Here is a 25,580-nt window from a genome sequence, read left to right on the forward strand (position 1 = left end):
TAACTGTTTTTAGTTTCTTTCCTGTTCAGAACATCCTGCCATCAACTTCCTGGTTCCAAAGAAGTCAGGACAACATCAAGACTACGCCTGACTTTGATGCCCTCATTAATGATGATAATAATGATCAGAGACTTCATTCCTCCCACTATGGGGGTATGACTACTGTTACTGGAGTGGGATGAGTCGACTGGGTCACATGCACGTTCCCCCTCTGTGGCATCAGAAATGACATCATTCAAAACAGCCTGTTTACAACAAAAGAGTCTGCTTGTCTATGGAGTACACATCTACTATTACTAAGTGCATCACACCTGAGTCTGGCTCACAGCAGTCTGATCAGTTTCTCACGTGGTCCCATCCATCCATCCATTTTCTATACCACCTATCCCTTTCGGGGTTGTGAGGGGGCTGGAGCCTGTCCCAGCTGTCAATGGGCAAGAGGCGGGGTACACCCTGCACCGGTCGCCAGTCGATCGCAGGGCAACACACAAGACAAACAACGATTCACACTCACACCTAGGGGCAATTTTAGAGTCGCCAATTAACCTAACACATAATTTACATTTAGAGGGGGGTCTAGCTATCTTCTCTTTCAGGGCGCTGTCTCCTATGGATTGGATGGGTCGTGTGCCAACAGGCGACCAGCCTATGGACCAAAGAGGGAGCACTAAAGTCTAAACCACGATGATCACCACCTGTTTTGACCAATCAGATAGCTGCACATTTCTTTTTAAAACTCTGTATAATCGTAAGTCAGGAATTCCCATTCTGGCGGGTGGTTGCAGCTAATTGCTTGCAAACTGTGATTTCCCAAAAGACTGAGATCCATGTACATGTTCTCTATTTTATCAGTGTGTTAATAAATATCCTTAACTGAAGACAGAATATCTCCTGACCTCTTTCTGCAAAAACAAAAATGCTCACAGTGCACAAAGCAGAGATGTTGCAAGAAAAAGACACAATGACAGCATGTGTCCAAATGTTTGACAGCACACAGATAGGTTTGCTTAAATCATTCTTGTTCTAATAATTTCTCTACAAAATGTCATTTTTGTGCTTGCAAAAAATCTGTTTCTGTGCTCAAAACATCCCATCACACACTCAGGAACCAGGCACAAATATAACTCCAGAAACATGGAGTTTACACCAGCAGTGGCTTTTGAAGCCTCTTTGAAATGTTTTTGACATTCCTGACTCGTCTCATTGAACACTTCTTTAACGTGCTTCATGAAGCATAATCACAACAGGCAGCCATTCAAATCACACAGGTCTCCCACTGAGATTTCTGGCCTCACTGGGCCACACAGAGGTACAGTGAGCGAGGGAACAGACATAAAATGATAAAAAAGAAAAACATTATTCTCTTCATGTAGCCTGCTTGTTCAGTCCACATTCAGTAAGAGAAACCTGACACAACCCAGCATTGTGAGGTGAGCTGAGCTTTGCTGCATAACTCACTTTTATGTGGCTCGGTTTGCAGTATTGACTCTGCTTCCAGGCTTTGCGCCATACACTTCTGGTGAGTGAAAACTGAGTGCAATTATTTTTGTAGTCTAAAGTTTTTTTTTTTAGAAAGAACATGTGTGTGTAGGTCTTAATCGTCTTTTTGTCAAACTTGAAGCGCCATGCCATGGTGTGCCTCCAGCTGACAACACAAGCAGACATTTCAACTGCAGCAGTGTTATTTCTTGGACAGCATGGTTTAATGATAATGTACATATCAGAGGAAGAGAAATCCAGCACACATTTCAGTTTTATTAAACAGTCTCTCAGTATTAAACACGCTGGGATGTGAACACTGTGTCCAGTTTTGATATTAACTCAATGAGTTAATTTCAACTGTGAATACAACATTTAAAAACCAACTAACAAAAAATCAGTAATGCAGTATGGGAGAATGTCCAAAGGAGCTATACCTACATTTACAGCATAGTGTGTCTGCTGGGGATTAGTTTCAGCAAATTAATACACATCTGCATTAGTGAGTATTTACAGTTATAGTATTTGCTGCATGGAGAGGAGATTGAACAATTTTCCATCCTTGATTGAAGCTGATCTCGCTGCTCACTTTGACCTCCAAGTCACCAAACAGGCCCTGCCAGGACAACAGCAATGCTTCCATTCAGCACAGAAACAAAATCAAATGGTTTCAAGTATGTGCTTGTACTTCCAAAACTCTGCTGAACGGTGCTTTGAGCTTCACTGATCCACTTGGTGTTTCCACTAATGAACACACGTTACCATCATTCACCACTTCTGCTGGTATTCACTGGTCCTTATCCACTCATTTATTGCGTGTGTAATCAGTAGTTTATAAACCTTTCGCTTATCAACGACCTGGTTATGGGATTTTGAGTGAAATAAGGTCACTGGATACGAGATAAGAACTTACAAGCAACCTCCAGAGTGGAAAGTGAATGAATGAATCAGCATCGTTATCTGTTCTTTCAGGGCAGCACGCCGAGGTGAGTTTAATGCCAGTCGGATTCTATTATTTTGTATAAATATTATGTCTGATATTCCAGAGTGGAGTGTAAAGTTATATTAAATAACATTTGTTCACGCAGTAATAAGCATTAATTAACATTTAATTAACACTTAACCAATGTAATAATTCATTTACCATTTACTGAAGGTGCTCATGGTAACTAAGGTATTTATTTACACATTTAATAGTTTCTATAGATGCTATTAACATTAGTTAATACAGTAATAAACATTAACTAAAAGGTCAGTCATACAATAAGCATGAAGTAACTTAAATGTCTCATTTTATTTTTTTTATGGGTTTACATGTTAATTAAGGTACTAACATTAGTATGTTGTTCAGAAAGGTTTTAATTAACATGTGCATCATGAGGTTCACAGCTAAGGTAACAGAGACCTTGACCTTTGACCTATAACTACCAAAAACTAATAAGTTCATCCTTGAGTCAAAGTGAACATCTGTGCCAAAACTGAAGAAATTTCTTCCAGACTTTCCAGAGTATCTCATTCCTGAGAACAGGACAGGTGGATGACTTGAAGCCAGAATGACTCTGACCACACCTCTCACCAACATGGAGGCATAAAGAGTTTGTCACCTTGTCACCCAAGAATTGCTGTGATAGACTCAAGCATGAAGTGACCCTGAAACATCTCATCCCTGCTGTGAACAGGATAAGTGGTTTAGAATGGACGGAATGTTGAAGCACATCTGGATGTAGCACAATTCGGCTTATGCAGGAACGCCATGTTTCAGTAAAGCACTGAGAGTAACGTGAGCTCTAAATGTCCTGAAGGTTTCCATGCAGCAGTGCTCAGCTATGTTTCCTGATTGAGTGACCACAGTCATACTGCAGGTCACATGACACCCCACGAAGACTATTCACCATGCAACTCCATTAAGAAACTAAACGTAGCTTCAGATAGACTGAACTCGTGGTCAGAGTTGGATAACTCATCTACCGTTCAATACATCCAGTGTCTCAAAACACGTTGGACTGGCACCCTTTATACTTTAAGTTATGGAAGCTGTGTTCTAACAGTCTCAATACAGAACCACAATTTCCTGGATATATATTTCTTGTCTCACTGGTGCAACGCAGCCACCCCAGCGCAGCTCCCTGCCTTATTTTCATGCTGGCTTGTTTCTGACCAAAACGCCCATCCTGCCCTGTGATGTCATGGTAACCTGTGCATCTTGTATTCCACCTTTCACTCATTGGATGCTGGCACAGACTCTAGCCCCTGTGACCCTGCACAGGGAAGTCTGATATAGATAGTGTGTGGCTGCTTTTGTAAAAATTTTATACACGTCAATGTATTTGTTAAGCATTTATATTTCAAAGTCCTCCACTCCCGGCAAGTGAGTCTTTCCAGAGTGGGCTGCTGCAGATGAACTTTGCCTCCTCAGTCACCTTCATTGCCATCATCCAACAGGAACTCACTGATCTCCTCTCTCATCTGAGACCTACAGAGCAAAACACAGCTTAGGTCAAAATATGGCACTTGCCATTGTCATGGTGAGTTTCTGCTCTCATGTTTTGTGTATATATGGTATAAGCAGCTTTATGATTAAATAAAAAATGATTCTCTGGTGAGCAGACATTGTAAATGTAACAGGTGTGGTTTTTGAAATGACTTTCATCATCAACAGATGACTTTTCTAATGATTAAAGGGCTGTCATGGTGTATTTCAGCTCAATTATATTTTCCAAAACACACCACAAGCTGCCAGATTATAGCTACTTCATTTTGGCATCAAGGGGAAAAAAATTAAAAGGTGTAAGACGTGCATTAAACAAGAACAGCATTATTTTATGCTTTACAACTGATCAGCAGTTACATAAAGTAGATGTACAGGAACTGTTGTTCTTGGAGTCCACAATGAAAAGTGATGTTTGAAATGAACCAAATATTTTGCTCACCTCCTTTGTCTCCTCTGAGCCTCTGACAGGATGTACTGCGGGAGACGTTCCACAGATGACTAGAAGGAAACAGAGTTTAGAGGTTAGAATTACTACCTGGTGACTGTTTGCCTCCATCAACCAGTCAAGTTGCAGTTTACATCCATGTCTGGCCAGACTCATATAATACATGTAGTGAGGAATTTAATAAAAAGGTATCAAGTGTTTTTTGTTTTTTTTTTGGGGGGGGGGGGGGGGGCAAAATGGAAGCTCTCACTAAATTGACATGTGTGTTTCCAGTGAATCATTTCCAGTGAGAGACATGCTGTCTTCACTTATTACTTTTTATATATTTATTTTTATATTTTTCCAGAGGAGTACAGAGGACTGACAGAGATGGTGCAACAATCGACCAACGACAATCACCTGACACTCAATATGAGCACAACCAATCAGCTTATGGTGGACTACAACTCTTCAGATATGGATGTTGCTGCAAAGAACCCACAAATTCCAACGTGGATTCTTCACGGACATTTTCAATCCGGCAGCACAGAAGATCACAGTGAAGTTGATGTTTCACTGTTTGGATATAAAATGTCATTGCGTCATCATTTTATCCTGAGACATTTATACGAACTGTTGTCATAAATAGCCAATGAATTCTTGAGTTATGGCAAAAATGTGATTCACATTTGTCACAGTGACCTTTGATCTTTGACCAACTAAATCTAATCAGTTCAGCCTTGAGTCCAAGTGGATATTTGTGCTAAATTTAATAAATTAAATTCCAGCGAGGCATTCCTGAGATATTCTATTCATTCATTCAGCCTGTATTTCACCTCGAAAGATCATCAAGGACGTATTCTCATTTACAATCAAGATTCAAAATCAAAACAACAGCAGGCAATAAAACAGTTATATACAGAATAATAACATGCTATCAAGCAAATAATAAAAATATAGGGATAAAATGGAAGAAATAAATAAAAGACATAAATACAATATTTAAAACATCGAGTTTTAAACATTTACAATCAATTAAAACTAGGTCTGAAATAAGACCTTTGAATAGACGTAGTGTAAGGTATTTTGAAGGGTCATTCCATGTATAAGATGCACTGTAAGAAAAAGACATTTTCCAAAATTCAGATCTAATCAATGGAGTGTGCATCACTAGCCGATTCTGTGAGCGAGTACCAAGATTTTGGAATTTCCCCTTGCGGGACTAATAAAGGTATTTTGAATTATCTGAGTTCAGAGTTAAAAGCTTCATTAAAGCTTTATAGATGAATAAACACCAATGCTGGTCTCGCCTTCTAGCCAAAGAAGGCCAGTCGACTTTTGGTAAGGGATACAATGATGGGTGCTGAAAAGGTCACCAGTTATAAATCTCAAGGCTGAGTGTAAACCACACCCAGTGATTTCAATGTGAAGGCAGTAACTTTATCATAAATAGATAGATAAAGATAAAAATAATGATTACACAACTCAACTAAATTGAGAACAAGACTGGGCCTAATAATGAACCTTGTGGAACTCCTTCGGTAAAGTGAAACTGTCTGAGTAAACATCACCCATTTTTACACACTGATCTGTTTGAAAGATAGTTGTCAAACCAAAGGCAAGTGCCAGAATCAAAACCAATGTCGGAGCGTTTGCTTAGGAGCAGTGAATGATCAATAGTATCAAAAGCTTTTGACAAGCCTATAAACAGAGCAGCTCGGGACATTTTGCTATCCAGGGAAAGTGCAATGTCATTAAGATCAATGATGTTGCAGAAATGGTACTGTGCTTAGGTCTAAGACCGGACTGATCGGGAGTGAGTAAAGGAAATGAGGAGAGATATGATTTGAGTTGAGCATTCACCAAGGTTTCCAAGATTTTAGCCAAACAACACAATTTGAACATTGGGCAAAGGAAGGACATGAGCCATTTTCCAGGCAGTTGGGATTATTCCAGAGCAGACAGATTAGAGAGAGGTGACTTTTGCATTCAGCAATCAGTGGCACTAAGAGTTTCAGAAACAAGCATCCAAATTATCAGCACCAGTTGATTTCCTTGTATCATTTGTAATAAGCACATCAGTAACATCCCTCAGACTAAAGGCAGATGCACTGAAGCCTGAAGAAATGGTACCCTGCAATTTAGCCTGGGGTTCAATGCTTCAGATTACTAAAACTGATGACCAGAGGCAACAAAATGATTATTAAAAGCCGTGCAAATTTCTTTAAGATCTGTTGATTTAGCCTGGGGTTCAATGCTTCAGATTACTAAAACTGATGACCAGAGGCAACAAAATGATTATTAAAAGCCGTGCAAATTTCTTTAAGATCTGTTGATTGTGCCCTCAGCCAATATTAGTTGGAAATGAGCTGTTCCATTTAGAAAGTGACTGAACAACTTTCCAAAATGTATCTGGATCATGGAATGAGCTGGTAAAAGAATGCAGGTAATAATCAGACTTAGTGCAGAGTTTTTTGCACATCTAGCTTGAGCCCAAGCTCTGTTTCTTGAATTAAAGAGGTCAGATAGGTCACCAGTGAACCACGGACCAGATCTAGCTTTTACCTGTATTTTTTTTTTTGTTAAAAGGAGCATATGTAATGCTCCTTTTAATAGAACATTAAACATTAATAGAATAATCAAAATCAAGTTCCATGGCATGGTTGGATGGCACGGTGGCTCGGTGGTAACACTGTCACCTCACAGCCAGAAGGTCCCCGGTTCGAATCCCGCTGTGGCCGCTGAGTGTGTCCTCCCCCATGCTGCTCGAGGAAAAATAAGGGGCCTTTCTGTGTGGAGTTTGTATGTTCTCCCCGTGCTCACCTGGGGTATCCTCCATAAAAACAGCCCCACTAAAAACATGACAAACATGACCAATGGTGACAAAGAGGAACTGGTCCCTTTGTCACTGACTGGCAGCCCACCGCTCCTGGTCTGTCCTAACCTAATATTGAATGGGACGCACTGACTGGAAACATCCAGCCACGGCTGTCACATGCTGGGAAACATTAAAGAAGGACAGGCCAGGAGAAGATTTTGGATGAAATAGTTGAAATGAAATGATGAAATAGTTCCGGGGCGCTCGCTCACCTGTGCGACCTGTGCGACCTGAGAGCAGCTTGCAGCAGTGTTTTGTTTGTTTTCTGTCTGTTCTACCTGTTCGATGCTCCCCTATCTCAACTCTCCTAATATTTAATGCTTTGGAGTACACGTGGAATCTTTTTTAATCATGAAGGGAGTCTACCTGGGGGTCAGCCACTCTCTGGTCTCTGATCTGTCAGTTCACCAGCGGCAATCAAGATGGTGGAGACGCGACAGCTGTAAAGTTCATATACAGCCGGGAGTCACTACTGGCTCTCCATCCTCCAGCAACAGGAGCTGACTTCCCACATACCCCTTGTTTGCCATGGAGGACTTTGAATGCCACGGAGAGTGGATCACTTTCGAGAAAACGCTGGAGGAAAAGAGGAAGGAGAGGCGGCGTTCAGCGCAGACTGAGGAGATTCGGGCTGAGTGACAGACGCCGGCTTCCACCTCTGCCCACAGTCCTTCTCTCCAACGTTCAGTCTATCCGGAATGAAATCGACAAGATAGAGATCTACGCCAGATGCAGCCGTGAGTTCAGGGAGACGTGTCTCCTCGCTTTCACTGAGACGTGGTCGGGAGAACGAGACAGGAATGAGGATCTCCATATAACCGGCTTCTGCTCCCCTATCCGTCTGGACCGCTCTCCTCTCATAACGAACAAATCCAAGGGAGGTGGAGTATGCTTTTACATAAATGAAAGATACCGTAAGACTGTCGTGGTGCGGGAGAGAATATGTACCTCTGATATTGAACTTTTATGTATTTCGCTTCGTCCCTTCTACCTGCCGAGGGAGTTCCCTCAGCTGTTCTTTTCCCTTGTTTACATTTTTTAATTTTTTTTAATCACTGTCGAATTGATAAAACACTGAAAACCTACAAACAGTATGTGACATGTGCAACAACTATGAGGAACTCCACCATTGATCTGTGCTATGGCTCAGTAGCCAATGCCTACAGGTCCATCCGCATGCCTCCCTTTGGAGCCTCCTACCATAGCTGTGTCCTACTTCTACCGACCTACAGGTCAGTCTGTAAACGACAGGAGCAGACGATAAAGACAGTGAAATGCTGGTCGGAGGACAGCATTGATAACTTAAAAGCTTGTTTTGATTGTACAGCGTGGGATGTGTTTTATGATTCATGTTCCGATCTGAATGAACTGACACAGACTGTCTCCTCCTACTTATACTTCTGTGTCGACATCAATATCCCCCAGAAGAACATCACTGTGTACCCCAACAATAAACCATGGGTCACTAAAGACTTAAAAAATATCATAAATAAAAAGAAAAGAATCTTTTGTACAGGAAACAACCTAGAAAAGAAAGACATTAACAAAGAGGTAAAGAACGAAATTCGGAGAGCCAAAAGAGCTTATAAGGACAAGGTAGAACAGAAGTATAGCAGTGGTGACCTGCGGGCGGCCTGGAGAGGCATTAAATCCATGTCCTCAATCACTAATATCCCGGAGGAAACCAGGAAACCAATTAGGATAATGGGTAGAAATGATGATCTGCCAAATGCTTTTAACGCCTTTTACTCACGGTTTGAAAACCATGACCTTTCAGACAATCTCTCTGCGCTTAAACAGGAGATCTCCTCAGACACGGACTGTAATATGGTCATCACTGAGGAGTGTGTGAGCAACCTCCTGAAGAAGGTCAACATAAGAAAGGCCTCTGGCCCAGATGGAATCTGTGGGCACACATTAAAGTATTGTGCTGACCAGCTCAGCAGTGTGCTCCACCACATCTTTCAGATGTCACTCAACTGCAGTCTAGTCCCTGATTTATGAAAATCTTCAATAATAATTCCTGTTCCCAAAAACTCCTCCCCCAAACAACTCAATGATTTTAGACCAGTAGCCCTCACATCTTTGTGCATGAAGGTCTTTGAGAAAGTTGTTAAAAACATTATTACCTCGCACATACAGGGGGGAATCGACCCACTTCAGTTTGCTTACCAAGCAGGGAAAGGTGTGGATGACGCCAAGCTTTTTATCCTTAACTGTCTCTACAGACATCTGGAAAAGCATCAAGCCCACGCTCGGCTTCTATTTGCAGACTTTTCCTCGGCTTTCAACCTGATGCAGCCGCATCTTTTACTGAGTAGACTAATAAGTGATTTTAATCTGTTGGTTCCCCAACCTTACACTGCGAGATAAAAACAGCTTGCACAACATCATAAAAACTTGCTCCAAGATAACTGGAGTGAAACTGAGGGATCTGGCAAGTTTTTGTGACCAACAGACTTTGAGGAAGGCAGAACTTATCCTCTCATCTCCTGGTCATGTGCTGGCCAGTGAATTTTCTCTGGGCATCGCTATGTTTCACCAGTCTGTAGGACCAACTGCTTTTTGAAGTCTTTTATCCCTTCTGCCATTCGTCTTTTAAATTCTTTATAAGGTCTTCTCTTATTCCTTTACTCTGTTATTCTTACATAAGGAATATTTGACTTGATTTTATTGATTACTGACCCTCCCATTGTTGATTCCACTGTATTCCTTGGTATTCTATTTGAACGTTTTTTTTTTTGTTTTGTTTTTTTTTGTCCCTTTTACCTTTCCTTGTGTGCACTTGTATTTTGTATTGTTGCAAGCTGTTCATAACAATTGCCCCTGGTGGGATTAATAAAGTTGTCTGTAACTGTGACCGTAACTGTAAACACAGCATATCTTGACAGCCATTCAGTTCACTCAGTTCCTGTGCAGGGGTTTTCACTCACCATGTCTTTGATGGTCAACTGACAGCTGTAACACAACAGGCTCTTCAGATCAATTGTCTCTGGTGCCCTGCAATAAAACAATCAAAGAAAACTCAGCAATGGCCAAAAATGCAGAAGGTGTCAGTTTATGGTTCTGACGTAACAGAGTTGAGTAATTTAAGCAGGGTTGCTGGCTGATAGCTTTTAATTTAAGATTGATTATCTTCAATTTCAGAGGAATCTTGCAGAGGACTTCCTCAGGGACTGATTGAGAGCCCAGAGGTGGATTTGACAGACTGAACCAGTTTCTCATAATCCAACAAAGAGTGGAAGTTCTGGCTGGTTAAAGTGAAAGTCTATCTTCTACAGAGCAAGGATGATGATGTTGCTCGTCTAGACACCTCTAGACACAATCTTTCGGGACACCCTTGAAATTTGTGTCCTGATCTGAGAATTCGGTTCAATTCAATTCTAAGCCAGGGTGATGCAATCCTGAATGAGCACTTCTGTGGTTGGATGAGAGGTGTCGATGATCGGGTGGACTTTGGGATTATTCAGGTTCTCAGCTCAACACAGTCTGCCACTTACTCTGATAAGACCCCTAGTGATGTCAGTCTCACAGCCAAGGGGAGTAGGCAGGTTTAAAGGCCTCCATTTCCTCCCTCTACCAAAAGCCACCTTATTCAGTTACTGCAAGATGGCCAGCATGCAGCTACAGGTATATCAGTTAGGAGGTATATTCACTACTTAAATAGATGTTAACAAAATACATATAATTATATAATTCCCTACATATTTTACATTGCAGTGAAAACAGTTCTTCTTTCATGCACTAGTCAATTCTTTCATACCATACCATCTTCAGATTTGTGTTCTGGACATTTATGCAAATTTGTGCATATTTAATAGATAACACATCATGTGCTTATGCAAACAAAAAAATTCTGAAAACCTGCACTACAAAAAGTAATTGTCTTAATGTAAGTAATCATCCGAGAGTGATTATGAATAACTGTCTGGGCCTCACTACACCAGCAAAAAAGTGAAATGCCAACACCTGCACAGAGGAAGTACACAAATATCTCCAGATGACTCACATCCCACAATGAGCAACCCTCTGCAGCGGTGGGCATGCAATGGAAGCAGTTCCCACATCTGGCCAAAATGGTCAAAAGCTAACTGGCTATCCCACGCATCAGTGCCCCTTGTGAGAAGATTTCAGGTTCCTGAGTGGCAGCATGGAATTCAGACCGTTGCCCCAGAGGAAGCTTGCTCAATAAACTTGCATCTGACCCATATTTATGCTTAATTTCTGCAGCAGGCTTCCTGAATGAATCCCTGGTGAATTCACCTTTCTACAGTTATGAACCTGCAAAACTAACAACATTAACATCAGCCTCAGCTGTACTTTGTGTTTACTGCTAATTAACAAATGTCAGCATGCTCACGAGTTAATCTTAGATTGTGAACATTCTAAATCAGCATGTTAGAATTGTAAGTGATGGCATGAACAGCATGCTCACAGAGCAGCTAGCATGGCTGTAGACAGTCAGTCTTGATCGAAATCAGTTCTGTACAAGGGTTCTGAAGCATCATCCCATCAATGGAGAGAGCTAAGAGGTGGCCAGAGGCCATGAGGTATAACACGGCATTTTTCTGGCATGGGCTTTATCGATAAATATGTAACATTGGTTCTGATAATCAGTGAAGAACAACACCTTATCACACAGTTACCTTTCTCCACTAATGGACCTAAAAGGGAAAATTGTATAAATAAAGAGACTTGTAGCAGTTATCTGACACACATTCAAAAGGTAGTCAAGATCTTGATTGATCCCTGTCCAAATTAAGAGAAATAAATTGCTGAATACTTACTTGCCAGAAGAACAGCAGCCTCCTGCAGTACCTGCTTTCCCACAGTCCTCTCCTCTTCCAGAGGAACAGCACTGCCCAGTGGGAGCACTTGATTCTGGCTCCACTGAAACTTTAATGGAAACAGAAATTTTAATACCTAAAATCTGAGTGTAGAAACTCACTTGCAGACTTGTAGTGTGCTGTCTGGTGCACACTCCCGAAAAAAGGTGAGGCACATCATATGACCTGCCACATTTGCTCATATTGCTAAATTTTATCCATATCCTGTTGGTAAAAGGACTCTAAATTAATAAACTCATCAAAGTTATTGGATAGACCATAGACAGACAAGGGCTACAATAAATATAGAAGGCATGAATGGAGGTGTGTTCATTGACTGAGAGTTTACTGTGCCTTGGTTTTGTCTTGGAATCTCAGTACTGGTCGCTCGTGGGAATTTATTCTGTGAAAGTTGCTCTGAGATCAATGTGGCCTGGAAGGCTGATGCATTCTCTGAAAGAAGACAGAGACAAAGGCAGAAGAAATAAAGGAGTAAAAAATATCTGTTCCAGCCAGCTAGAAGTTCACTGTTCACTGGAAAGGGAATGTATCTGCTGTATCTGCTTTGAGGTAATCCAAATGAAAAAAGGCATGTTAGTCAGGTTACTCACATAACACTGAAAAAATATTTGAAAAGTTAACACAAGTTGATCAAATATTTACAGTGCATACATGTACTTGTAGTGCAGCTTCACACTGGAAAACCCCAAGACACAATCACAGACTTCAGGACAGCAGAATCTCTGCTAGCCTTCAATTGTTTACAAAATCTCAAACTTGGCTCATCAGAGATAATATTATTTGTGGAAGCTAAAAAAAAAGAAGTAGTTTGGTTTGGTGGTCTGATCAGTGCAGAAACAAATGTGTGCAGCTATTGACACTGTCGTGGAAACGCGTGTCATGAGGTTTGGTGTCATGGTGCGGCTGAGGTCGACAGAGGCCCATGGAAAAGCACGACTAGACAACTCTGTTCAAGTGCTTCAAAAGAATTACACTATCTGAAGCTCTGACACTCACAGGTCCATGTTGTTTAAAGCTTATCTTTTGTATTAATGGTATTTTGTGCACTTTAATATTCTATTTATATAACTGTTCTAAAATTGCTGTGGTGAATGGTGCCCTATCTGTCCTGCACTATGATCTCACCAAGTGAGGCTCCTAATAATGTTTGTTGTAATGGAAATAAAGCCAATTCAACTCAGCTCCTTGTTCAAAAGGCACTGCATGTATGTATGCTGCTGCTGTCCATGAGCTACCTGTTCCATGCAACACTCACCAACAGTTTTATCCAAGGCACACATGCAGAGCAGACATCTGTCACAGTGGTCAGCTGTGGAGGAGCTCTTGCATGCTGTCTGCAGCTTCTCGCTGGTCCTACAGGACACACAGCAGATCTTTAATAACTTTATGGCAGGCTTACAAAGCTGTTTTGAGTGTATAGAAAAGGCTAGATTGATTGTATCTTACTAGTCATTAGAAAAGCAGGCTGTAGTGTTTCTGAAATGCCACCAGTCATTATCCAGCGATAATGTAACAGACTCCTCATATGCTTCCTGTAGAGTACATGCTTATCTTCACGATGTTTGTAATTTCATACTGACCTGTAGATGGTGCTGACAGTGGAGGGAAAGTCTGCCTGCAGTTTAGTGACAAAGCTCTCTGTCAGACGCTGAACGCTGGCCTTGTCTGTTATCTATGGGACAGACATAAACACACCCTGAACACAACAGTCTGTGGTTGTGCATGTGTTGACAAGCTAAAGGAAGCTCAGTTTATTTGTTTATGGGGGACTCTCTCTCTCTCTCTCTGCCTGCCACGTATGATGCAAGCATGGAGCTTTCTCTGTAAAAATCCTGTTGTTTCTGATGTAACATAACAGATAACTATGTCGGAATGACACAAAGCCATCACTGTAAAGATTGAAGAAGCTAGCAATGCTGCGGAAGCCATGTCTGACAAGGCCAAACGTGACACACTCATAAAGCAGTAGAAAGATGTTGCTTTGCATGACAATCTGTTCTACTTGAAATAAAGATCTGTTTCATTGCACTTCATCATCACTGTGTGCTTTCTCTGCAGTTTGCAGCATTATGTTACTGTCAGATCGACTGCTCTTGGTTGATCTTACCTTCGTGTCCACTTTTGGTAGAACACAGGGCACGTTGAACAGATGATTGTAGTCAGCTATTTCTTTGGTGGAGTAATCCCTCATTGGCCTCACTATTGTTATGTCACCATACCTGGAGTCTGAGAAACCCTGTTCACACAAATATATTAACATTATTTGTTGAAGTCAAATTTGCTTCATAGTGAAACAGTTCCATCACACATCTGATATCTGATACGAAATAAAGAAAAAGGAGAGGGAAACAGAACAATGTGGCTTTCTTGGGTAAATGTGGTTTTTCTTCTTCCTTCCTTCCCCTCTACACATACGCACCGTGTCCTGAGCCAGCTGTGCTCCTCTGCCCAGTGATATACTAGTGAGCAGTTTAACAGCCAGCCTGGTGCAGTTGTCTCCCAGCATCAGTTTACTGTAGCCTTCAGTACGCGCCGTGTGCACCAGCAGATGCTGCCTTTGAGGAGAACACACTGGGGTCAGGGTGGTTTGAGAAGTCACTCAAAAAATACAGACTGTACTCGATTCATAATCCTCACTGGTAAGGTGAACAGTAAATTTATACTGAGCACTTGGTATTGACCATATGTAAGTAAAATTTCCATGGGAAAAACACACCACTTGGAAAAGTACCACTATGGCTGCCTGAAATAAACTAAGCACAAAATGAATGAGTCAGTGTTTCATCTTCACTTGTTTCATCAGACAGGCCAAAATAATTGAGGAGTCAGTATTGCATTATCCCAGATCAGTATCTCTGGTTGAACTTGAAACTAAATACAGGGGCACCATCAAGACAGAAGGGACTCAGGTACTATAGAAGCAATAGGACTGAGAGCTTGTGCCTCTCTGTCTGACCTTAATGTGTTCAACAGGTCTTCTCTGGCCGTCGGTGTCTTAGCAGAGCCAATCAGCTGCTGCAGTAGCTGTGTGTGTGACTCGGGAACATCAAGTAGTGATGCTTCCTCGTGTTCCTGTGGCTTTAAACAGCTCCTGCTGTCGCCCTGGATGAACTCATCCACAGCTGCTTTGTAGGCGCTGGCTGGTCTCTCTGAAGGTGATGGGACCATCATCACAACTGAACTGGGAAGATGTAGAACCTGAGAGGAGGTTGGGGGGACACATTCAATAACATATTTGATTCCTTGTGACAAAATTTGTTAAGAAAGTTTGTGTTGAAGGGTGCTTCAGACTCAGCATGTACTAACTGAATGTGGAGCTTTTTAACTGTCTTTATTCAAGAGCATGGTCTTTCAGTTTGAGACCGTGACTGTTTTCATTTTCAGATTTTAGAAAGTTTTCCCTGAATACCCTCACACTCAGACAGGCCCTGCATGCATTCAGACTAACTCTGTTTCTACTGTATGCTTGCACTCAGATATACTGCTGCTTGTACAGACTTCCTGTTCTCCAGCTTCAGCCCCTCCCCTCACACTCCAAGCCAGGTGTAGTATTGACCGATGGAATGACCTGTTCCTGCTTTAACTCTTGGAAGTAAAAAGATCTGCCCTAAGAAGTAAAGTGAACCCTGAACAAGTGCGCAAAAAGAGAAGAAGGGCTGAAGCTGGAGTGTAGAAACAGGAAGTGCAAGCAATAATACATCTAGATGCAAGAACATAGTTTGAGCAGAAGCAGATAAAATCTACACTCATGCAGGTGCTATTTGAGTGTGAGGGCAGGGTTTTGAGGGAAAGCATTCAGCAAAATCTGAACACAAAGTCAATGAGTCATGCTCTGAAATTCAAAGACAAGACAGGAAAAGCCCCATAAATGTCATGTCGTGGTGTAACAGACGGCTGAGGTTCAGCAGAACCCTCCTGCACCCACACTGACCTGCTCCAGAGGCACGGTGTGGAAGGGGAAAGCAGTTGCTTTGAACACAGCCTGCAGCTCAGCCAGCGTCCTCTGTCTCTCCTCCACAGACTGACCTACAGCAGCACCCTCTGGGAACAAAGACAAACAAAACCAGAGTGAAATGTTTGGGCAGGAATCATGTCAGACATTTCAGAAACAAAACTCTTCCTGGCATACATGAAAATGATTACATTCCTTTAAAGTGTGATACAGCTCATTTCATTTACCATCAATGTAGACAATGCCAGGTAAGAATCTCAACTTCTTGTGAGCATTCTGACTCAAACCCTGGGTGGAAGAAAATGTTGCATTAACATTACAATAAAAACAAGGTTGTATTGTTATTACTGTTTATACAAAGTCTTGATAGGAGTATATGGTGGAATTTAAATAGCCTTTGATCATCTATTACACCATCTAATGTTGTTTCTAGTGAAAATCATCCATTTATCTTCATACATATCCACTGGCTCTAGTGCTCCAGTGCTCACACTCGGTGTTGAATGATACTGTGCTGCTGGCATAAACCTGATGTTTTACATTTGCAGCTTTAGAGTTTTCTCTCTCTCATACCTCATTGTGGCTGCACTGAAAAACAGTGGTTCACAGTGGTCATGACATTAATTGACCAGTTATCTGAAAACTAAACAGCAAACACAGGAAACCAACAGCAAAATAAGTCAAGTAGCACCAACAGCATGTTCACTGGAAGCCTGCATGAGCTCTCTTTTTTTTAGACTCATTAGTTATTTTCCTTTGTTTATTTCTCATTTCTAAAAATGTCAATATTCATGAATCTACGGGGGACTAAAGATTTACAGGGATTAAAAAAGGAAGAGGCACATTAAAGTGATGAGGATTCATCCTCTGAGGACTAAAAAGCAGATTTCATGGAAAACCAGTTGTTACATTTTGACATCCTGCTCCTCAGAATACCACATAAATGTTCTTGACCAATCAAATTATGCGATATACCACATGGGCAAATAGATATGGAAGAGTGAGGATTTCAGCCATATGTGTCAGCTGATCATCATCAATCTGTATTTGACTTATGAGAGAGTAAGGACAAACCTCAGTGATAGAGACATCCTGTGTGTATAATGGTAACATTTCACATGCCATCATCGTTGCTGTTTACAACCCCCCCCGCCAACCCGACGGCAGCATGTGACGTCATTCACTCCGCCGTGGCCCGTCTGCAAACTCAACACCCGAGTGCATTCATCACTATCTCGGGTGACTTCAACCACGTCACCATGGCAACAACACTGTCCAATATCACGCAGTATGTGAGCTGTCCTACAAGAGAGGAGAGAACTCTGGACTTGCTGTATGCTAATGTCAAGGATGCATACAGCTGCTCCCCCCTCCCTACATCCTCAATCAGAAGAAGAGGGCTTTCAGAGCTGGTAACAGGGAGGAGGTGAGAATGATACTGAAGGAACTGAAGGTGAGAATCAAGGAGGCTAAGGAGAAATACAGGAGGAAGCTGGAGTGGAAACTCCAGCAGAACAATTTGAGAGAGGTCTGGAGTGATATGAGGACCATCACTGGCTTTGGGACAAGCAGCAGAGGAGTTGAAGGCAACGTTGACAAGGCAAATTAACTGAATTTTTTTTTTAACAGATTTGACACTTCAGGCCTGGCTCATCCCCCCTCTGACTCCTCTGCTGTCTTTTCTGGACGACCATCATCATCCACTCCCCCCCCCATCTTCCTGTGTGAGCCCTCTTCACACCTCCTCAGACTGTCAGACTAACTTCACTCACCAACCAGAGGACTAACAGTGTCTACAACCACCTGAACAAGCCGACGAGCACTGTGAGGGTTTTGTTTTCTGACTTCTCCAGTGCATTCAACACCATTCGTCCAGCTCTACTGGGTGACAAGCTGACAGCGATACAGGTGGACGCCCCCCTAGTGTCCTGGATTATGGACTACCTGACTGGCAGACCACAGTATGTGCGCCTGCAACACTGTGTGTCAGACAGAGTGGTCAGCAACACTGGGGCTCCATAGGGGACTGTTCTCTCTCTCTTCCTCTTCACTTTCTACACCACGGACTTCAACTATTGCACAGAGACCTGCCAGTTTTCTGATGACTCTGTGATAGTTGGATGTATCAGTAAGGGCGATGAGGATGAGTACAGGGCTGCTGTGGACAACTTTGTCACATGGTGCAAGCAGAACCATCTGCACCTAAATGTGGCAAAGACTAAGGAACTGGTAGTGGACCTGAGGAGAACCAAGGCACCTGTGACCTCTGTTTCCATCCAGGGGGTCGGTGTGGACATTGTGGAGGATTACAAGTATCTGGGGGTACACATTGACAATAAACTGGACTGGGTAAAGAACACTGATGCTCTCTATAGGAAGGGCCAGAGTTGTCTCTATTTCCTGAGGCGACTGAGGTTCTTCAACATCTGCCGGACTAAGCTCAGGATTTTTTATGAGTCTGTGGTGGCAAGTGCAATTCTCTATGCTGTTGCGTGCTGGGGCAGCAGGCTGAGGATGGCAGACGCCAACAGACTCAACAAACTGATCCGCAAGGCCAGTGACATTATGGGGATGGAGTGTGACCCTCTGATGGTGGTGTCAGAGAGGAGGATGCTGAATAAGCTATGGACTATCATGGACAACGTCTCACACCCACTTCATGATGTGCTGGCCAGACACAGGAGTACATTCAGTGAAAGACTCATACCACCAAAACTAAGGACTGAACGCTACAGGAAATCATTCTTGCCTGTGGCCATCAACTTATACAACTCCTCCCTCTGAATGGCCCTTGGACTTTCACTGTCACTGTCTGTTTTGATGTATATTTTCCTATTTCAGTTTCTGCACATCTAATTCAATTTTGCACATTCAATATTCAGTATATATTGTAATTCTAATATATATTTTCCATTTCAATTTTGCACATCCTACTTCAATTTTTGCACATCCAAATGCTCAGTATGTGTTTTATTGCTGTACATTTTATTTTTTTGTGTTGTATATTTCTTTTTTACATATATCCTTAGTATATATATAAATATATATTCCTTCTTGTTCTTTCTTTCTAATTTTATTCTAATCTAGAATTCTATTTTGTATGGAGCACTGCTACAAAAAACAATTTCCCCTCTGGGATCAATAAAGGAACTCTGAATCTGAATCTGTTTTGGCAGCCTGAGAGAGACATGATTTGGGGCAAGTGTTTGACACACAAAGTGACAGATAGACAGATTGACTGACTATACCAAACAGAGCAAAGCTAATAACAGCTTTATATCTGTAATCTTAATTTGAACAATACTAGCGGCTTGTTCTCAGTCAGCAGATCTTACATACGTAAGCATTGGCACAGACAGCTTTCATTCAGTGAGAGTCTGCAGCATCCGATCCAAACATGTCATGACACATGAATTATTGTGGTTTCTATGTTCTTCCACTCTGTAAACAGAAGCAGTCCCAAGCGCGATTCCAAAAAAGCTGGGACGCTGAGTGACACGTAAATAAAAACAGAATGCAATGATCTTCAAATGCTTTTAGAGCTATACTCTATGGAAAACAATACAGATACAATATATTTCACATTTGACCTCATCAACTTCATTGATTTTTGTAAATATATGCTTATTCTGAATTTGATGGAGCAACACATTTCAAACAACTTAGGACAAATCAGTAACCACTGGGGAACTGAGGACACTAATTGTTTTGAAAGTGTAATTCTTCATTTGCCTTCAGTTGCTCAGCAGTCCAGGGTCTCTGTTGGGGTATTTTGTGTTTCATAATGCACCACACATTTTCAATGTGAGACCGGTCTGGACGGCAGGCAGGTCAGTCTTTTACTCTGAAGCCAGGCTTGGCATTGTCTTGCTGTGTAAGCAGACATCCCTACACAGACATCACTTTGAAGGCAGCATGTTGCTCCAAAACCTGTATGTGCCTTTGAGCATTAATGGTGTGCTGAAATGTGTTGCCACATCAAATTCAGGAAAATCACATACTTACAAAAATCATTGATGAGGAAAAACCTGAAATACATTGTATTAGTACTGTTTTCAATAGAAACTAGGATTTGCCATTAATCACATTCCCTTTTTAATTAGGTTTTATACAGCATCAGACAGATGGACTGAAAGACAAACAGGTAAACCTCTTGGACTTGACTGAGCATTGAGCAGGAAGAAGGCCCTCCAGATACAGCAAGCAGCACCTACAACCAGACAAGACACTCACAGATATGGAGCTGTTGCAAAGATATGCATCACATCTTTTAAGTTCATGCAAATTATTGTGTGTGTGTGTGTAACAAATTCAGAAAGTCAACAGCAGTAAAATGAATTTGATAATGTTTTATCAGGATAGTACAGTCATTATTCAGAGAATTAAGCATTTAAAAGTACAAAGATAGCACACAACTTACCTTCTCTCCAGGGAAAATGACCCTATTTTTGCCCAGCATGGCTCTGAACTTATGAACGAAGTATTCCTTGAAACAGCCCCTGACAGATACAAGGAAACAATGTGAACAAACCAAACACTCAAACTGAACATCTCCTAGCTTCACCTGCAGCTTTGACAACACAGCTAGAGAAATTTTCACGTTACATTCCAACAAGACATTGAAAATGATGCATCCACACACCGTTCCACAGTCCTTTCCTATCTATATATAACACTTCATTACTACATCAGACAGGAGGCAGATTCAATATATAGACTAGTTGATAGAAGCTTTATTCAGACTGTAAATTCTCAAACAGTGGCCTTCGTATACCTCAACTGCAGAGTAACAGGCTTATTAAAGACAGGCCATTATTCTCTCTTTTCTAACTGTATTTGATGATATTTCAGTAAGAAGCTTGTGTGTTTCTTGGTCTGCTCATGTTCAATGTGCTGTTGTCATACTTGCCAGTCTGCTGTTGAGTTTCTCCTCTGTTACAGAAATACTGTTTTCATTTCATATGTATTTCCAGTTATTTACATGTTTTGATCACCTTTAGGCTACCATCAGTGACTCAACACTTTCTGCAGAGATTATACTGAAAACCTTCCAGTAGCTCAGTGGAAATACTTCCTCTCTATACCAGTAGGCATTTAACGTGAAACATCTGTAAGAATAGTGGAGTTTAATTAGCAGTAGCTCACTGGCAATAATTACTGAATGACAACAGTATCAGAGTTAAAAAGAAAGACACTGATAGCCTACATGATGCATATAACTACTCTCTATAACTATAACTCTCTCTCTTTCTTTACAAATTTGTCCCTCAGATAATGAAAATGAAGCTTTAATAAGACTACCTTAATTCAAACTGGGATTTTCTCAATCTGAATGAACTATAGTCACTAAAAACTATCTACATAGAGCTTGATGCTCAGTATTTTGGTCTGCTTGCTACTGGTTACCTCAGAGCCTACAAACTTCACTGTGTTCCATGAGCATAAACAAATTCTCGATCTGTGGTATAACATTAACAGTTGCACAGTAGACAATAGTTAAGCAGTGCTGAGTTGAGCATGTCTTACCTGCAATATGGATCTCCAGCCCTGATGACCACAGCTGCAGTCGCCTCTTTGCATTTGACACATTTCTTGGAAACACTAATAAATGTAAGAGGAAACACAGCTTAAAAACCCATCTGCAACACATTCAAATTATATGACACATCTACACTGAACAAAAATATAAACGCAACGCTTTTGTTTTTGCTCCCATTTTTCATGAGCTTCATGAACTCAAAGCCTAGAACATTTTCTATATACACAAAAGATCCATTTCTCTCAAATATTGTTCACAAATCTGTCTAAATCTGTGTTAGTGAGCACTTCTCCTTTGCCGAGATAATCCATTCCACCTCACAGGTGTGGCATATCAAGATGCTGATTAGACAGAATGATTATTGCACAGGTGTGCCTTAGGCTGGCCACAATAAAAGGCCACTCTGAAATGTGCAGTTTTATCACACAGCACAATGCCACAGATGTCACAAGTTTTGAGGGAGCGTGCAGTTGGCATGCTGACTGCAGAATGTCCATCAGAGCTGTTGCCCGTGAATTGAATGTTCCTTTCTCTACCATAAGCCGTCTCCAAAGGCATTTCAGACAATTTGGCAGTACATCCAACTGGCCTCACGACCGCAGACCACGTGTAACCACGCCAGCCCAGGACCTCCACACCCAGCATGTTCACCTCCAAGATCATCTGAGACCAGCCACCTGGACAGCTGCTGCAACAATCGGTTTGCATAACCAAAGAATTTCTGCACAAACTGTCAGAAACCATCTCAGAGAAGCTCATCTGCATGCTTGTTGTCCTCATCTGCATCTCGACCTGACTGCAGTTCGTCGTCGTAGCTGGGCAAATGCTCACATTCGATGGCATCTGGCACGTTGGGGGGTGTTCTTTTCACGGATGAATCCCAGTTTTCACTGTTCAGGGCAGATGGCAGACAGTGTGTGTGGCATTGTACGGGTGAGCGGTTTGCTGATGTCAACGTTGTGGATCCAGTGGCCCATGGTGGTGGTGGGGTTATGGTATGGGCAGGCGTATGTTATGGACAATGAACACAGGTGCATTTTATTGATTGCATTTTGAATGCACAGAGATACCGTGACGAGATCCTGAGGCCCATTGTTGTGCATTTCAACCACGACCATCACCTCATGTTGCAGCATGATAATGCAAGGCCCCATGTTGCAAGGATCTGTACAATATTCCTGGAAGCTGAAAACATCCCAGTTCTTTGCATTAGGGATCGACCAATTCTTGGCCTGGCCCATTATATCGGCCGATATTCAGCAATTTTTCGATAATCGGCATCGGCTGTTTTTCCACCAATGACCGATAAAATTGATTAAAGTATTTTAAAACGCGCTCCTTTGGCTCTGATGCAGCCGTCTCTCCGCCTGAAGTCACCGCTCTTGGCTGTGTAACAATGTCCCGACCACAGCCCTCACTGATTGGCTACATGGCACAAGTGAGTAAGTGACAGCCAATCGACAATGAAGCCTCTACATGCAGTGCCACAGACAAGGAGAAGCAGACAACTGCTCCAGTGATCCAGCAGAAATAAGGCGACAGAGTCAGTCGAAGTTGCAATAAAAACCCTCTATGATGAAGTTTTAAAATACCACAACCTTATGATTAATTTCAGTGATAACATGCAAGGCCAGAGTTGACATTTCGCCGACCTACTTACAAGATAAATAGTGTCACGCACCAAAAAAAAAAAAAGACGTAACCCAGTGAACATGACCTGAAGCTCCTTACTTAACAATAAAAGAAAAAAAAAAAAAAAAAGACCTAACGACATACCGGTAGGTAGACTATAGCAAGTATAAGGGAGGAAAACATGCTGAATTCCGCTGTTTGGCTCCGGAGATGAAACTGTTCACAGCTTCAACAAGGTGTATTTCATGATGACCCACCGCTACGTTATATCTGCCACAACCACTTTATAGCTGTGGCCAGACGCACAACAATAATATAGGTCCTTTCGGTTACCGTTACTTTGGGGGAATAATAAATCTCCTAACGTGTCTCAGCCCGTGGGGTGGCTCCTGGTTTATCAATAAACAACACCGGAGGTGATTCTAGCTTATAAGTTGAACAGTACTGCACGCTAACGTGTCTTTGTTTACGGTCGCCTCTCCCTCAGCGCTCGTGCTCTCACTACACTATGATGCAGCAACGTAACTACTGGTGTTAAATGATCTTCTTTTTGCCTGTCACTCGTAAAGTCCAGGGATATGAGTCAGGCAAAGAGCACACGTCGAAGAGATTATTCTCAGTGTGTTTTATTTTCAATCAATAAATTTACCGTCGCATCTACAACTCACGTGTGTAATGAAACGCTTTTCAAAGCTCGAAGATTTGAAAACTGTGGCGCTGGCATGTCTCCTGCTACTGAATTGGGAGTACTAACTCAGACCCAAATTTCAGAACAGTTCAGTTCAGTTTATATTGTTGATGTTTCAAAAATTCAGGGAGGGCTATAATGAGTTTTAAGAAATGCTGCTGGAAGGCCCCTGCACTTTTTGTTTTAAAAATAATTAAACTTAAAGACATTTCAATTAAGATTTTGTGTTTTGTTATTTTACAAAAAGTTAAAGTCTTTTTTTCTGTGTACACAAAACAAACAAACAAACAGTATACTGTATTCATTCTAATCCCGGGTGTGTTACTCTAAATCTTGACACCAAAATTTTAATTTTTGCTGTAAACAAATATCGGTTCTAAATTATTAATAATCGGTATCGGCCTTGAAAAATCCATATCGGTCGATCTCTACTTTGCATGGCCAGCATACTCACTGGACATGTCACCCACTGAACATGTTTGGGATGCTCTGGATCGGCGTATACGACAGCATGTTCCACTTCCTGCCAATATCCAGCAACTTCGCACAGCCATTGAAGAGGAGTGGACCAACATTCCACAATCAACAACCTGATCAACTCTGTGCAAAGGAGATATGTTGCACTGCGTGAGGCAAATGGTGGTCACACCAGATACTGACTGCTTTTCTGACCCCCCCCCCCCCCCCCCCCATAAAGCAAAACTAAACATTCAGAGTGGCCTTTTATTGTGGCCAGCCTAAGGCACACCTGTGCAATAATCATGCTGTCTAATCAGTACCTTGATATGCCACACCTGTGAGGTGGGATGGATTATCTCAGCAAAGTGCTCACTAACACAGATTTAGACAGATTTGTGAACAATATTTGAGAGAAATGGATCTTTTGCGTATATAGAAAGTGTTTTAGATCTCTGAGTTCAGCTCATGGAAAATGGGAGCAAGAACAAAAGTGTTGCGTTTATATTTTTGTTCAGTGTATGTGAAGTCCTTTATACTGAAAAAGTGTGACGTGGGTACAAAACGCTGACGTAATGACCTACCTGGGCACGTCAATGTGCTGCAGCACATCATGGTAGTCTTCGTCCACCTGGCACATTGAAAAGATGGCTAAAAAGTGAACACAGTGGTCTACAGCTGAGTCTTAGTTTGCCACAAAACAGGTCTGAAAAATGACACTGAGAGGACTTACTGCAAACTTTGAACTTATAGAACACTGAAATCTCGAATACAGAGACTCTTCGAAAAGGTCCCGATCACTAATTTGAAGAAGCGCTGAGATTCGAGACTTGACACACAATGTTACAGCCTCTTTAAACATCACAGACTGCTGGACGTTACGCTATTATATTGTTAAATAATTACTTAGTTAACTTCGCGCTCCCCTGTCTCATGTCTACTCCGACCACTGGTCGAACTCGCACTCATGGCTCTCGTTGATGACGTTTTCTACTTCATTAAGTTTTAATGACGGTTAGCAAACCAGTTTATAAGATCATTACCGCCACCTACTGGACAGGAGGGTGGACTGGTCGACTGGCAGGAAAAACTACATTGTCTCTGTTATTCCTGTTGCAGTTAAGTAATTAAGAATAATTATTATCTTCGTAATGTTTTATGGCACTTGACAAAGGTGCATTACCACCACCAAAT

General features: G+C 41.7%; 1 protein-coding gene across 1 annotated transcript; it reads right to left on the reverse strand.

Annotated features, from left to right (window-relative positions):
* Positions 1-1,690: 1,690 nt before the first annotated feature.
* ctu2 (cytosolic thiouridylase subunit 2 homolog (S. pombe)) lies at positions 1,691-25,376 on the reverse strand. The gene is made up of 16 exons (XM_070977495.1): positions 24,971-25,376; positions 21,598-21,672; positions 20,492-20,570; positions 20,222-20,281; positions 16,299-16,359; positions 16,051-16,160; positions 15,076-15,317; positions 14,539-14,674; positions 14,227-14,355; positions 13,700-13,791; positions 13,375-13,472; positions 12,453-12,551; positions 12,060-12,168; positions 10,206-10,272; positions 4,410-4,468; positions 1,691-3,952 (listed from the first exon to the last, which is right to left on the reverse strand). Exons 1-16 carry the CDS (start codon positions 25,024-25,026, stop codon positions 3,892-3,894), a joined length of 1,533 nt encoding a protein of 510 aa, XP_070833596.1. The 5' UTR covers positions 25,027-25,376; the 3' UTR covers positions 1,691-3,891.
* Positions 25,377-25,580: the final 204 nt, after the last annotated feature.

The sequence above is a fragment of the Chaetodon trifascialis genome, chromosome 13, assembly GCF_039877785.1.
Source record: "Chaetodon trifascialis isolate fChaTrf1 chromosome 13, fChaTrf1.hap1, whole genome shotgun sequence".
In the NCBI taxonomy this organism is placed as follows: domain Eukaryota; kingdom Metazoa; phylum Chordata; class Actinopteri; order Chaetodontiformes; family Chaetodontidae; genus Chaetodon; species Chaetodon trifascialis.

Coding starts and splice junctions, on each gene's coding strand:
- ctu2 (XM_070977495.1), bottom strand. CDS start 25,026: ATGTGCCAGGTGGACGAAGACTACCATGATGTGCTGCAGCACATTGAC. Junction 16,161..16,298: donor TGGCATTGTCTACATTGATG/GTAAATGAAATG, acceptor CTTTGTTCCCAG/AGGGTGCTGCTGTAGGTCAG. Junction 3,953..4,409: donor GCTCAGAGGAGACAAAGGAG/GTGAGCAAAATA, acceptor TTTGCTCTGTAG/GTCTCAGATGAGAGAGGAGA.